This window comes from Quercus robur, chromosome 5 (genome assembly GCF_932294415.1).
Source record: "Quercus robur chromosome 5, dhQueRobu3.1, whole genome shotgun sequence".
In the NCBI taxonomy this organism is placed as follows: Eukaryota; Viridiplantae; Streptophyta; class Magnoliopsida; order Fagales; family Fagaceae; genus Quercus; species Quercus robur.
The window spans coordinates 61,965,516-61,980,288 of record NC_065538.1 but is presented as its reverse complement, the minus strand read 5'-3'; the positions used below and the strand labels follow the sequence as shown (position 1 = coordinate 61,980,288).

At 34.6% G+C, this 14,773-nt stretch overlaps 1 protein-coding gene across 2 annotated transcripts; it reads right to left on the bottom strand.

Annotated features, from left to right (window-relative positions):
* Positions 1-101: 101 nt before the first annotated feature.
* On the bottom strand, positions 102-14,287 carry LOC126726586 (putative hydrolase C777.06c). Of its 2 annotated transcripts, XR_007655997.1 has the most exons (11): positions 13,955-14,287; positions 12,257-12,392; positions 10,735-10,862; positions 8,528-8,675; positions 8,331-8,436; positions 6,729-6,787; positions 3,835-3,870; positions 3,606-3,715; positions 3,279-3,340; positions 3,115-3,181; positions 102-591 (listed from the first exon to the last, which is right to left on the bottom strand). XR_007655997.1 is itself a non-coding variant. In XM_050431869.1 (10 exons), the coding sequence occupies exons 1-9, from the start codon at positions 14,131-14,133 to the stop codon at positions 3,283-3,285; spliced, it is 960 nt and encodes a 319-aa protein (XP_050287826.1). In that variant the 5' UTR covers positions 14,134-14,284; the 3' UTR covers positions 102-591; positions 3,279-3,282. The 2 variants fall into 2 exon arrangements, 1 of the variants encoding a protein (XP_050287826.1); XM_050431869.1 differs by lacking the exon at positions 3,115-3,181 and having other exon boundaries at positions 13,955-14,284.
* Positions 14,288-14,773: the final 486 nt, after the last annotated feature.

Sequence of the window (14,773 nt, the reverse complement as noted above, 5' to 3'; positions counted from 1 at the left end):
AGGCTTGTATTGGTACTGACGCAATAGCAAGCTTAGCAACCCTTGGAAATAAAAATAAGACTTTTTTACAACCCGTCATGAGCATAGAACCCAAAATGATCTAAACACCAAGGCATCCAACTAGAAGTTCATAAAACATTAGCTATCAAACAAGTACTCGTTCAAGCCATCGACTTGTACCTGACATATTAATCGAAATTAAAAGATGTCTAGTGGAATATTCTTTGTCCAACATTATTGTCATCCTGTGACATAACTCAGAGTTCTTGGTTTACTGCATGTAGATATTCACTTCTCTTTTGCATCTTAACACTTTTCTCATTTGATAAATGCATGACAGATTAATTGCTTGGAAATACATTATAAGGTCCTTCCTAATACCAGTTCTGAAAGCATAACCTTCTGCCTCTAGCATGTGAATCAAAAATCAATTTCTGCACTACCCTCCATATAATTGTTTTAATTCTTCGGACCTTGCTCTTGAAAATACATATAGATGACTCAAACATTATTGCCTTAGTTTCCTCCAATCAATTTGGGCTGGGAACTGTAAGTATATATCTGATCTTAATTCAAGGTTCATGCATTAACCTACATACAAAAAAGTAGAAAAGATATTCATTAAATTTTGGCTTTTCTTCTTTTTCCACCCAGTGCCAGTAGAAATTATAGATGAAACAACTTTAAAACAAGAGAACTACCAACTTGTGCACTAGTTTCAAAGACATTTGGTGCAGTCCAAATAAATTTTATACTAGTGACTGGTGTTAATATTACACTAGTCATCAAATCAAGTTGTGTTTGTGTGTGCTCTGTGCAGTGGTTAAATTTAATTATGTACAAAGAACCAAGCTAAACTGTGCACAAGTGAGGTCTTTAATGCGATGAGGTACATGGGTCCTATCTATTAGGATATGATTAAAATTTGTGTGTTTCTTTAAGGTCTCCATGGAGCATGATTGACCATGTGGTTGTGGGTTTGCAGTGGGGATGGTGGTGAGCTTAGTTGTAGATCTGAAATAATGGAATCAAAGAGGAAGGAGAAAAAGTCACTTGTAAAACATGTTGCCTCTCTTAGGCATTTTAATCATAACGAAAAAAAAAAAAAAAAAAAACTCATGTGTGCTCTCCTCCATCCAAAGTTGTCAGGATCGAGGTCCTACGTAGGATTGGTGAGAGGGTCCCGTAAATTAGGTCATAGAATCAGATCAAGGATCTTAGGATTCTACTTTCTTTAAAAATAAATAAATAAATACTAGTAATCATAATTTACAATATATTTTAAAGAATCATTAGAAAAAAAAGGGGAATTTTGACATAAATGATATATAAAGGCAAGTATATATATATTTTATAATCAATCCATTAACCAGATATAGATATGTATTATATATTGATAATTTACAATATATATTTATATATATTTAAATCTCAACCCAAGGCATAAATTAAACCATCATTTACATCAAGACATGATCTGGCATCAACTATTATTATTAGTCAAGTTTTATATAGTTTATACAGTTTTAAGAAAAAATAAAAAAAATCAACTCCTTTTGTCTTATGACATCTATATATTGACATACGCGGCTTCCACTACAAGCTACTCCTAAATAAAACCATCATCACTGATAAAGTCTATCACACATCTGGCTCCTAATTTCAAGCCACCCTCCAAGACCAAGTGCAAAGAAAGCACAGAGCAATTGAGAAAGAAGTGGAGAAAAAAGGGGAAAAAAGAAAAGAAAAGCAGAGGAGTAAAGGGCATAAAGCTGAAGCTACAAAAGGCATCCTTCAGTCAGTGGCAAAAAGCTATCGGTGATCAACGCTCCCTCCGATAAGTGCATCTTTGTCAAGACCATCGACATGCAAGAGGCCGTCTGTCCATACTACCATCACCATCTGGGCCTCTCTCTCTCTCTCTCTCTCCAGGCTTATGATTTTTCTTTTTCTTCTTGAAAATTGAAGTTGGTATGTGTGAATGGATTTGTTAGCTATGTCGAGAAGCATAGTGTGGATAAAGGATTTTGTTATTTTGGCTGAAAGAGGTTTGATTTGGGCCTGTGGTAGAATCATCCAGAATCGACACTGGATCGCAATCCTACGCGATCCAACATGAGACTCTACCCTGATTCTAATGTATGAACAATTTTATTCCGGTCCGGATTGCAATTTGATGACCATGCCTCCATCTATGTAAAGACATGTGATGAAAGGTGGAGAATACAATAGTTCTTAAACTTTGAGGTTTCCATTGCTAAAAACAACAAGACACAGACAAAATAGAAACCAAGACCAAAGCAGAGAGCAGTTAGACCAATTTTCTAATGATACATAACTAGAATGAGGTGTTACATTTTGCACGTGTTATATGTGTGACGTAGGATAGATTTCAAAAATCAATTAACGTGTGCTTGTAGTATAGTAGATCTAGGGTTAGGAGAATTTGTGGATTTAGAGTTTAGAACCTTAGAAAGAAGGGTTAAGTTTCAAGAATGTCTAGGGTTGAGTAGGGCATAAAAAAATTTTGATTTGATGGGTTGCAAAAGAGATGAGAGGAAACTGGAGTTGAATATACCCACAAGCTGTGAGCAGTGCACATGAACAATACACATGAATAGTGACAGAATATCAAATACAATAGAGAAGGGAAGGGAAAATGAGAAATGAGCATTGAGCACTCTAAGACCAACATGCCTCAACATTCAACACTCAACTTTTCTATTAATAGACTCCATATACTCTTTAAGTATATTGAGCACAAATGGAATTAGGACTCCTAGCATTCTAGAGAGGAAACTTTGGTTGTCATCGTAATGGTGTTATCTAAAAGGCAGTCCCTCATTGTTTAATGTAGTGCATTTGGCGGGAGAGAAACAATCGGAGCTTTGTGGATTTTGAAAGGACAATAGCAAACCTAAAACTTTTCTTTTTTAAAACGTTATCGGATTGAATGTCAACCGTATGAAGTCATTCTATTTTTTTATGATTTGAATAAATTTCCATTAATTACCAAAAGAGAAAGAAAAAAAAAAAGGGAAAAAAGAAAAAAGAGTATAAGGACTCCTAATTTGACTAGTAAACTGAAATCCAATAAGGCAATGAAAGACTAACTTTGTAGGGGTTGATGTGATTAAAAGCTTGTTCATGCGGCCAAGAACTCAGAAGCCGCATCATTCAACTCATGTATCATAAAAAAATTTCTAACTAAATAATTATGATCATAGTATAATAAAATAAGAAGAAGAGAAATTTTAGTTTTAAGGGCATTTCCTCACCTTATCATAGGTCTATGGGTATTCTCAAACCATCATGCGCAAGCTGCACAGAGATTCCTTCCCTAAACACATTAAATGGAAAAACTGAATATGAGTGTCTTACTTTATAATATTTCCAGCATCTACAGATAGAGTGCAGAATAAAATCTCAATCCCCCAATTCCATGGGGTCTTTCAACTTTCTAGGTCCAGCTCCATAGTGAAACAAGAAACTGGTAAACTATATTAAATACACATTAAAGGTTAACAGCCAAGTCAGGCTGTTACTTAAATGCATTTGGACCAGTTACATTGTGATTCACTTCTAAAAAAGAGAGAATTTTGTACCTTATAGACCATTCCATTAGAAATTCATTGTCCTTGTGATGATCAAACTCATGAGTCATTCCAATTAACAGGGCTCGCTTAGGGCATATCCTCTTCAAAGCTTCAAGGGTCTGCAAAATTAGTTAATGTGATATTAGCAGATTATGTGCTTAAGGGGGAAAAAATCAAAAAAGAATATGTCCTTTAGGGAAGTCAGATAAAAATTTTATTTGTGAAAATGTAAACAGACCTGTGGGAGGCAAAAGTGGACATTATGGGATCCTTCCTGCAATGAGAAGAAAGGCAAAGCAAAATATAAATAAGACTAATTATTAAATGAAAAGATTGGAGCAAGTCGCTTTTAGTACTATAGATGATTATGGGGCCAGAGTTTCAAAAATCACATTTCTTGCCAACAGATAATGTCATTGTCTATCTTGCAATTTATCAATGCCAACTAGACGTCAATGGAAATATCAAGAGACATATTGAGATATTAAGATACATGTTAAATTAATCAACTCTTACCATTTTTACCCCCATCTACCCCTCCCCCCCCAAAAAAAAAAAAAATGGTGAAAGGAATTCTTTTTAAACAAACTACAATTTTGTTATGCAAAACGGTGATCATAGTCAAGTTATTCTGTATAAACATACTTATCAAAAACAAAAACAAAAAAGTTACCATATAAACATAAACTAATAGAAAATATGTGCAGGTAGAACTGCAATAAACCTATTTAGTGTATACATAACTTACCTTATCATTATGTTGTCTGTCCTGCAATCTATCTGTGAACATACTCCATTGGATATGTTCTCTACATGCATACTGACATGCTTTGACTACCCACATCACATACTTGATTGTTGTGCAACACATGATTCTGCTGTGACTTGTTCACTATTATCTCTTTACCATTTTCTGATTTTATAAATAAACTTAATCTTTAGAAATTGATATCAAACATAGATATCAGTGTCTTTGATTTTATGAACCTCGACAACATACATTTAAATTTTCTTGGCAAGTCATATGCATAAGGTAACAAATAGAAACAGCAAGAGTGTTGAATATGCCTCTCTTAAGTTAGTCATTTACTTTGTAAGAAATGAAGACCACAGCAATGAGGTGGTATTTGTATGATGGGGATATATAACACCCCACTCACATAGGGGTGGGTTACACACTTGTTGGGTTAACTCCTATGTGAGTGGAGTGTGGGGTCCACTCACAACAAGTTAGAAATTCTTCATGTAATCTCAATAAAAAGATGTCATAATAATTAATAGATTGCACAAAGAGCATTGACAAGGTGAATTAATGGTCAAGACAACCAGGCGGAGTAAATCAATTGGTTGAAGATGTGCACTGTAGCATTAATGATCAAGCATTGAGTGTTGTCAAACTGCAATACTTGAAGATAGCATTTATGCTGCATCATAGATATGTAATAATTCCAGCAGATTCATTTATGTTATAGCCGTGCACTGGGTATAGCAGATACATATAAAGCTGTGCATTACATTGTTTGTATGTAATTGTAAATGCATCAAGAACAGCCATAAATGGTAAAAGCAAAAGAGTTATTCATCAACTTCAGTTGACAAAAGAACAAATCACAAACATAAAACTAACAATGGGGATGAAAACTAAAAACCTACTTTAAAGGGGACAATGCTCTTCTGGTGTGGATACAGAGCAAGGATGCAAGGATTTTTTTTCCATAGTTGCCATATTGGGGATACCATTTCTACCACTTTATTCCAGACTTTATTGCTTCAGATAATTTCTCATTTTACCAGTTAACATTTTCAAAATTTTGAATATTTGCTTTTATTGTGATTGAGTGATTTATGACGTACTAATGTCTAAATGTAATCTTTGGAGCCTATTAGAAGGGGACTCCACAAACCTTTTGAGTAGTGCATTTTGAATGAAAATATTTTATGGTTAGAATTGTTTATTGCTTAGTGGTGATTCCATGCACCCTTAGGTATGAAGCCTAGGACTTTCTTTTTATTTATTTTTTGCTTTCCCTCCCACATGCTCTGCATCAACTTCTAATCAGGGCACATAAAGAATCTATTGATGCTATTTTGGATGAGTAATTTGTTTTCACTAGGGATGGAACTATTCAGGGCTTAGACTGCACTTGGATTAGCAGAGATGAACTACAGCAGCTTGATCCAGATTCATTTGAGCACTACCAAAATGGCATGGATATCACCCATCTATCACGCGAGTTTACGAGAGACGGAGATGACGTAGCACTCACCCGGCAACCTTATGGCTGGATGATGGGGATTCATTTCCTATTGATTGACTTGCTACAAGAACACCCAGGACTTTACTCGACAGGGTTGAGTTGCTCCTACCCCAGGGGAGCTGGTGCAAACACAGAGCATGGATGCAAGGATTTTCTCCATAGTTTCCATATTGGGGACGCCATTTACTACCCCTTTATTTCAGACTTTGTTGTTTTTGATTGATTCTCATTTTACCAGTTGACATTTTTAAAATTTGAACACTTACTTTTATTGCTATTGAGTGATTTACAGTGTATTGATGTCTGATAGTAATCTTTGGAGCTTAATAAAAGGGCACTCCACAAATGTTTTGAGTAAAGCATTTTGAATAAAAATATTTTCGGTTGGTGATTCCAAGCACCCTTAAGTGGTAAAACTTAGGGTTTTCTTTTGTTTTCTTATTTTCTTGCTTTCCCACCCACACATTCTCCATCATCTTCCCAAAAGGGGAAATTACATCGAATATAACACACACACAAAGACTAGTAAAATGTGGAAGGCCGTGGCTGGTCCCAAGGAGAGGTGGGGGGGAGTACAAGTGTAAAACTTTTTTTTTTATTGGTAGGTTACATACTCATGGTGGGTCTTGAACCCATGACCTCACCCTCCACCATACTCTTATAAGGGAAGGAGTTCCAGTTGATCTTTAACCATAGATGAAAAGAAAAAAAAATGCCCACAAACATTTTCCTTAAAAATTGTCTATTTAAGTGTCCGGATTTCCATTGTGCATATCTTTTCATTAAACTTCATGCGTATCCTCCAATTCAACGTTAATGATGTGTTTAGTTGATCCTCTACCCATTATGAGTATATGAAAAAGATTTGACTAACCTTATATAGTGTATCCAATATAATAAGATCCAACTGTCCAGCCCCACTTTTTGAAATAACTACAAAACCAAAGATCAAGGTTACATAGATTAGAGGACACATTATCACAAATGATAATTCTTTTTACACTAGTGCCTAATAAATGTCACAAAACTTAAAGAATAATATATGTAGATAAATACAAAACTTCCAGTATATAGACACAAGTGGTACAGAACACAAAATATGATCATTCCTTTTGCAAGAAAAGTTAAAAGAGACAGATGCAATAACTTGTAATCTTTGAACCAAGGGCACAAAATCAGCCATTGACACGAATCATAAACCATTAAATTTTACATTTACTATGTGCAGAAAAAAAAAAAAGCAATACTTATAGGTCAACAGTCACCATCTTCTGCATGTGAAAAGAAAGTTACCCATTTTCTATACTAATTCTTGGGGATCATGGAGGGGTGTTTTGGACATCCCTGCATTTATTTATTTTATTAGTGATCAAGTAATCCATAACAACTATAACTCATAAAAAACAAAAAGACTTTTTTTTTTTTTTTTTATAAGTAAGAAGAGAATATTATTACAAAACAAAAAGACTCAAATAATTTAAAGCTAAAAAGGTACGGAAAGCAAGCATAATATTTGCCTTCAGCCAGAGAAGAAACATAAACCATTGATAACAATAAGCCATGTTCTTTTGCTAAGTGAAGGTCAAGGAGAATCGATCCCCGGACCTAACCCCACAAACGAAGGCAGAATACTACTAGGCCAATTGGACCATAGATTAAAATGAATCATGTTAAAATAAATGTTTGTCTAGAATGACACAACACTTCTAATGTCAATAAGCCACCAAAATTTGTCCATGAGAATTCTAGATTAAACCTTTGGTCCCTAAAGTTTAAGGTTGGTCCAATTTGGTCCTAGAAACTCAAAAAGTTGCAACCATGTCCCTGAAGAAGTGATTTCAATGTTGGTCTAGCACTAATCAAGGTGACACTTCCATGACAAAAATGGTTGATGTGGCTTAAATTTTTCTATAATGATGTATTTAGTTGGATAACCATTCTCAAAGTGACCCAACTGTCTCCCATATGCACCCCCATTTTTCTTCCAATTTTCCTTCACAAGAAAATGTCAATAGTGTGCTTAATCAACATCATTTCACTATGAAAAAAAAGTTTTGGATTGTCATATACAATAGCTACCTACAGATATGCAAGTCATTCTAACAAGTCAAAAGCAGGAGTTGCTACAAACGTGTCCACAGATTATTGTTAGATAAAGTATTCCAAATACATTGACAATGTATGGCTCAAAAGGGGAACCCTTAGTTGATAAAACTACTTTTTTGATAAGTAAAAGGAATTATATGAAAAAAAATAAATAAACAAAGAAAAAAGAAACAGATTCAACAAGAACAAGTATAAATACCATATACCTAAAAGCTCCATGGAAAAAATTACAAAGCATCCAGAAAATCACACAGGTTGGAAGGTCTACACCCAACTAATGACATCCAATAAAATAAAGATCCAATCATCCTATCTCTTTGTACCTCAAAAAACCTCAGATTTCTTTCCTTCCATATAATCCAACACTTACCATACTCTGTGCTTGCAGGAAAGCGTGAAACATCAGATATATAAGCTACTCTAGACTTGTCACCAAAGAGAAAACCCAAACAGATGTAATCTTCTCCATGCATAACCTATAATTAAAATATAAGCATTAAGATACTAATAAGACAGACAAAAAAGGGTATAAATATAATGATTAAGAAAGATGTGGAGCTAACTAACTGGCAAAGGAACAAATTTTAGGCTTGATGCAACAAATGGTTTCTCACAGTCATCCTCAATTATCTTCCAGTCAAGCTGCGCAACCCGTCTCAATTCTTGACCTTCTTTTAGTTTCTTTGGAATCAAGTAAGGAAATTTCACTGCAAGACTGTTTCATAGGTATAACACACATATGTCAAGTAATAGTACAAATTTGGAGCATGAAAAGTTAAACAGAAAGTTATATTAGTATATTCTAAACCATTTTACATCAAGTGATTTCCTGATTATAAATTCTCTGTTAGGAAATGTAGTGCACATAAGCGTGATGCTCAAGTAATTCAGAAACCAGACAAGTTCCACCGTGTTTTTCCATCTTAGTTGAGTCAGTAACCCAGTAGTCTGGGCCTGTAAGCAACTTAACTATGATAGATCACAGGTGTAAAATCTTCTCAAAAAAAAAAAAAAAAAAAAAAAAAAGATCCCAGGTGTAATATGTAAAAATATATAGAAAAATAAATTGTATATAAGCATCCAATTGGTTCTAAATTTAACATGTATGATCACAAGAGCAAAATTCTCATTGATGAGGATATTATAACACAAGTCTACCTTGGCATCTGAAATGGAGGGGGAATATCTGTTCAAGCCTTACAGACCGTAGAACAAACTTGTTTAACCTATCGTATTGCTTCTATATAGAATTGAATCAGAGATTAAAAAAAAATGTTTCCAATGGCGCTAAAATATAATAAGCATGAAGCAATAGGTCAATGAGATTTGAGAACCCAAGTGGACCAAGTTGATCGTGATCATGATACATGCTACAATAGTCCTGCAGTAAATAGTGTCTTGGTGCCTCCTAAATGCATGAGAGTTGTTCATACAAAGGAAGGCAATAAGCCCCCTTATAATTTATTAAAATGGACAAGCAATTTTATGCAAAGACAAAACTCATTCATCAAACTCACACATCTCCATTGCCTTAAGAGGGAATGCATGCTTTTAAAGAAGTCACTTTCTCAAATGTAAAACAAAGAGTCCAAATAAAAGAATGATTAATGCTTCAAAATTTTTTCTTTAAGAAGTCACTTTCAGACGTAAAGCAGATGCATCAAAGAGAATTATGAAGGCTCCAAAAGCAGGATCCTACCAAGGTACCATGGAAATCCTTCACTGGCTGAGAATTAGAAAATAACAAAGTTCTCTCCACTTGCAAAGGGTCTCCTCAATGAAAAGGGGCATGCCCAACACTTCCATTAAGGGATATGGCCTCCAAAGAAAGAACATAATGAGAATGGATACAAATAAGGGGAATACAACACCAGGACTGCCCAAATATTGAAGGCAGGTATGTATTGTTTTCAAGTCTCATTTTCTAATTTTATCAAATGTTTCAAAGGCTTGATAAGGAGGCCAAGTCTCTCTTAAAGGGGGTAATATAACAGACATAAAAGCTAATAAATACTAAGAATTATATGGTTACCCTCATATTAATAACCCAAAAAGAGTTGTGACCACATTCTGAATGGCAGAACCTTGACATGGTAGATAAACCATACACGCGATAAAAGCACTTATTAATCAAAATTATCAAATTACAAACTAAATAAGCCATAAAATTTCATATCTTGACTAAAGTACAAAATATAGGGCACTGCATTTCCAAACCCAGCAAAAAATTGATTGCAATTATCAACTACGACATTCAGTTTCATAATAACTTCAAACCTGATCTCTTGAACTACTTTCAACCCCAAGTTTATAAAACCAAGACAGAAATACAACATCAATGCATCACATGGTACAAGTACAACTACTGCATGTATCATAATCACATCCTAAATATTAAAGTTCAATTTGAAAGCTATTGATAAAGTTGATGTAAAAATAGTATACACATCTCCCCCTTCTCACAAAAGCAAAAAAGATATAATGAGATAAACTATGAATTAAAACAATTCCTTTCTACAAAAAGATTGACACCTTTTTTTGTTTGTTCCTTTAATATAATTTTCCTTTCAACTACTACAATCCAACTAAAATTTGACAAATGTCTAAACTCCAAAATCCATAGATTAATTTGAGAGGTTTAGATTTAAAGTAATCCCATTGATACAGGCAAAACTGGGTGGAGCCAAATCAACCTTGAATAATGAGCACCCTATCATAATTTATACAAAAATTAAAGATGGAAAAACAAAGAAGAAAAAAATAGATATAAGTACCTCTCCATTGCATGCTGAGATAGGTATATGGGAGTGGGATCAATGTCATTTGTAGGACTATATGGTTGCACAATACGAATATCATCCAGACCAAGAACTGCATCAGCATGTTCATGAGTCAAAACAATCTGCAGTTCAACCAAAAGCAAGTTGTAATAATCCCAATAAGGGCAGGGTTTCAGTTATCAATAAAATTCAGATTTTTCAAAAAATTACCAGCAGGCATGCAAAATAGATGCAAATCCGCAATAAGAATAAATGGATTTCTCTTCAATTTAAGAGTAATTAAGATTCATAAACGTCCACAGCTCATTTCATTCAACATTTTATCCACAATAAAATAAACAGCAGCCTAAAAGAGCAGATTACAGCATAGAAACTCTAATGCAAAGCATGTTATAACATCTCCAGTGGCCCAAACATGCATTTCAATCAAAGAGTTTTAGAGCTGCAACCTATTCTTTGTTTGTTTTTTTTTTTTTTAATTTATTATTATTATTATTATTTTTTTTTTTTTAAAGTAGATCTGCAACCTATTCTATTGCTCAAGCATTATTGTTCTTAAAGTGATGCTTGACAAATTTGTTTCATCTGTTAATCGGACTAACTTTCACTGTATGTGTAAGTGACACCACAAAGGGTTAGTGAATTAAGTTAGAAAGAAGTTCCAAACATATGTTCAGAGGGAAAAAGTGTTTTATAAGTTCGATTAACAATAATGTACTGGCATGGATTTAGAAATCACAAATCAACAAATTTCCGTTCTAAATGTCAACATCATAGCCCAGGTACAAACTCAAAAATATCATGCCAAATTGCCAATGATAATCATCCATCAAATTAATCACTCACAAAGAATTGAAAGCAAAACAAAAAGGACATAAATGTCAATGAAAGATCAATAAAATGGGCCATAGATGTTTGGGTGTGCAGGGAAACTAAGAGCTTCAATAAGCCTATTTATTACTAGAGTGTAAGCGAGAGAGGGAAGTGGTTGTAAATCAACAAGGTCTTCCAGCACTCCCATTATCACACACACTGTCCAAGACTGCCATTATTTACTGATAAGTAATAATGATAAGAGGTGAAATACAGGGAGAACACAACGAAGTCCCCTAAACAATTACAAAGGAATACAGTTGAAAAAATTTGAATCCCCCCCCCCCTTCCTAAAGTTACGGGACAATAGAAAATTTCCCACTAAAGTTCAAAATCAAGCAATAAAGCTCAACATTTGGCATAAAGAATCACTGTGATTGAGTCAATTATATTCATGACCTGCTTTACCCTCATGTGCATGCAGGAGCTGGGGAAGGGGGTGGCTGGGAATTGGGAAATTACATATAAAAATATATATGATTATGAAGATTAATTGTACGCATGCAATAGGTGAATGGAGGTGCATACTTTAATATAGCGTCCTTACGACAGACCTAAAATGTCATGTTTTAATAGAATACATGTTCTACAAATCATAGTAATTATCATAAACATGAGAAAAATGTGGATAAAGAATACTAACGGAATCCACTCTAGGAATCTTATGGACAGTAAACCACCGGAGTACTTGCTCCCGAAACGTCTTCCCAACATCAATCAATATATAGCTGTGATTACCATCGCTACGGAAATAATCAATCAAAAGGGATGTATTGCACCTGTAAATCCACATTGTTAGAAATAATCCAACACATTGCTACACAAGTCATGGACAGAAACCATATCAAAAGAATACCTACTATCAAAGTCACACAATCAACTCATGTCCTTTGTAAGCCCAAAGCTGCAACCCAGCCTAAGATTCATCTACAGCAGCCCCAACAGCATAACTATACACGTGTGGAAGGACAAAACATAAGGCTAGGATCAAAAAACTAGTGCAAGGCTAGCCAAGAAAGTTAGTTTGTTTGTTACAAGTACTTGCATAAGTTGTTAGTTGGTTGAAGAACCAGTCTTTAACTTTTCTTTCTCAATGTTAGTTTGGTAATACACTAGGCACGCATTTACTTATTCTTCATTATGAAAGTTTATGTCAATTGCCCAACTATCTTTCCAGTTTCTAGGTTCTCTTCATTATCCCCAATCTTTTTCTCTTGGAAGTTGACTACCCCGTAAACTCTCCATTACCACAAATCATTTCATCTTGCAACCCTCTGCACCCGAAGCAGATTCATTACATCCTCTTACATGTTTTGAGTCCTATCACTTTACGACCCTTTTGCTATTCCTAAGAACAAATAAATCTCCCAAACTAACTCAATTTGTATTCTAGATAATTGGAAGTTTTAGTTCTCTATAATTCCAAATAACAGAAGCTTTGCTTAGCTCATCAATGGTGAATGTCCCTGGACTGGCCTTTTTAGCCCATTATGCTATTTTTGCAAACATATTCGTTGTGGCCAAAAATGAAACATATTAGTAACATGGCGTCATTTGGAAGAGTCACTCGAGCCTTAGAGACTCAAGTTCAATAGAGAAAAACCTGAGGGTTGCATTTGGATACTTGAACTTGGATTTGAATTTGAAAGTGATGGATTTGAAATGCCTTGATTCCAAATCCATAAATATTTAAGTATGTCATATGAATTTCTAAAAAATTCTATGGGTTTTGATGTTATTTCAAATTCTAGGATTATAAGGTTTAAAATCCTTGGTGGATTTGTCAAAATCCAAATCTTTGACCCTTTGTAAACTATCCAAACAAGGTATTTGAATTTTAACCACCCAAATATAAATCCATGTGCCCAAATCCTGCCATCCAAACACACCAGAGAAGAATTTTTTTTTTTTTTTTTTTTTTTAAGTTCCTAGTGGAACTCGATTTCTCCACGTAACTAATATATTTCATTTTTAGCCACATAACGAATATGTTTACAAAAATAGCCCCTGGATTACTCTGCAACTGTTTAAGACGGTGGGGTCAGTTTCCTGTAGATTTTACTGGCTAAAGGCAAGTCCAAATGGCTCTTTTTTAGAAACGTTCAGTACGTCATATAAAATTTTTAAAAAAAAAAAAATCAAAAAATTCAAAAACTTGAGCTCTAACAAGGAAGATCAACCAACCACTGGATTCAACCACTAAAACACAACAATAGCATTGAACTCGAGTGAACGCTAACAAGCTACCAAACAAAACAAGCCTGGAATACACAATGCCAGATCTAAGTTACAACAATTAGGAACAAATCAAAGCGAAAGTACAACTTCAAAGTAGTAGTACCTGTAATTAGGGTTACGATCGGGCGGTACGGACAAGGACCGAAAGCAGACCTCGCAAGGAGGATCGGAGGGCTGGATGAGGCACCGCGCGTTGGGGACGGCGCTGGAGCACCCGGTCCCCAAAAAGATCAGCGCCGACGAGTCGAGGACACCGTTCTCGGTCAGATTAGGGTTCGCCATTTTCGCCCAGAAGAGAGAGAGAGAGAGAGAGAGAGAGAGAGAGAATATTTGGTGGAAGTTGCTGAGAATGGAAGAGCAAACGCGTAGTGTAGAGGCAAGGCAACGACGTGACTAAAAAGACTTCTCATTTATATTTGGAATCTCGCCCGCGTAAGGTAACAGTTTTGGCGGTTGGACTTTCTTTTACAACAGCTCTTTTTTTTTCTTTTTTCTTTTTTTTGATTCATTTCCTTATTTGAAAAGTTTTCTAAATTTTATTCAATAAACTTGATTTTTTTTCCCTTATCAGTAAACTTTAAAATTGAAAATATATGTTTTTTTTTATTTATTTATAAATTACACTTTGAGTAATATACTTGTTCAAAATTATTTAAAATTAATTGAATTTCAGTAACTTTTATGGACATCACGATTGTGAGATGGTAGATGATTCATTATATGTGACATACAAAATTTATGAGTAAAACTAGAGACATATTCCTTCCTACATTCAATCGCATCTTACTTATGTATTAACTTCTGAGTCTACCATATGTATTTGAAAAAGTTGAAATTCAATCAAGAATTGATACATAAGTATGGTGTGGACTTTAGTGTGGGAAGGTGTGTGTCTCTAGCATTGCTAAAAAAGGATTGAAAG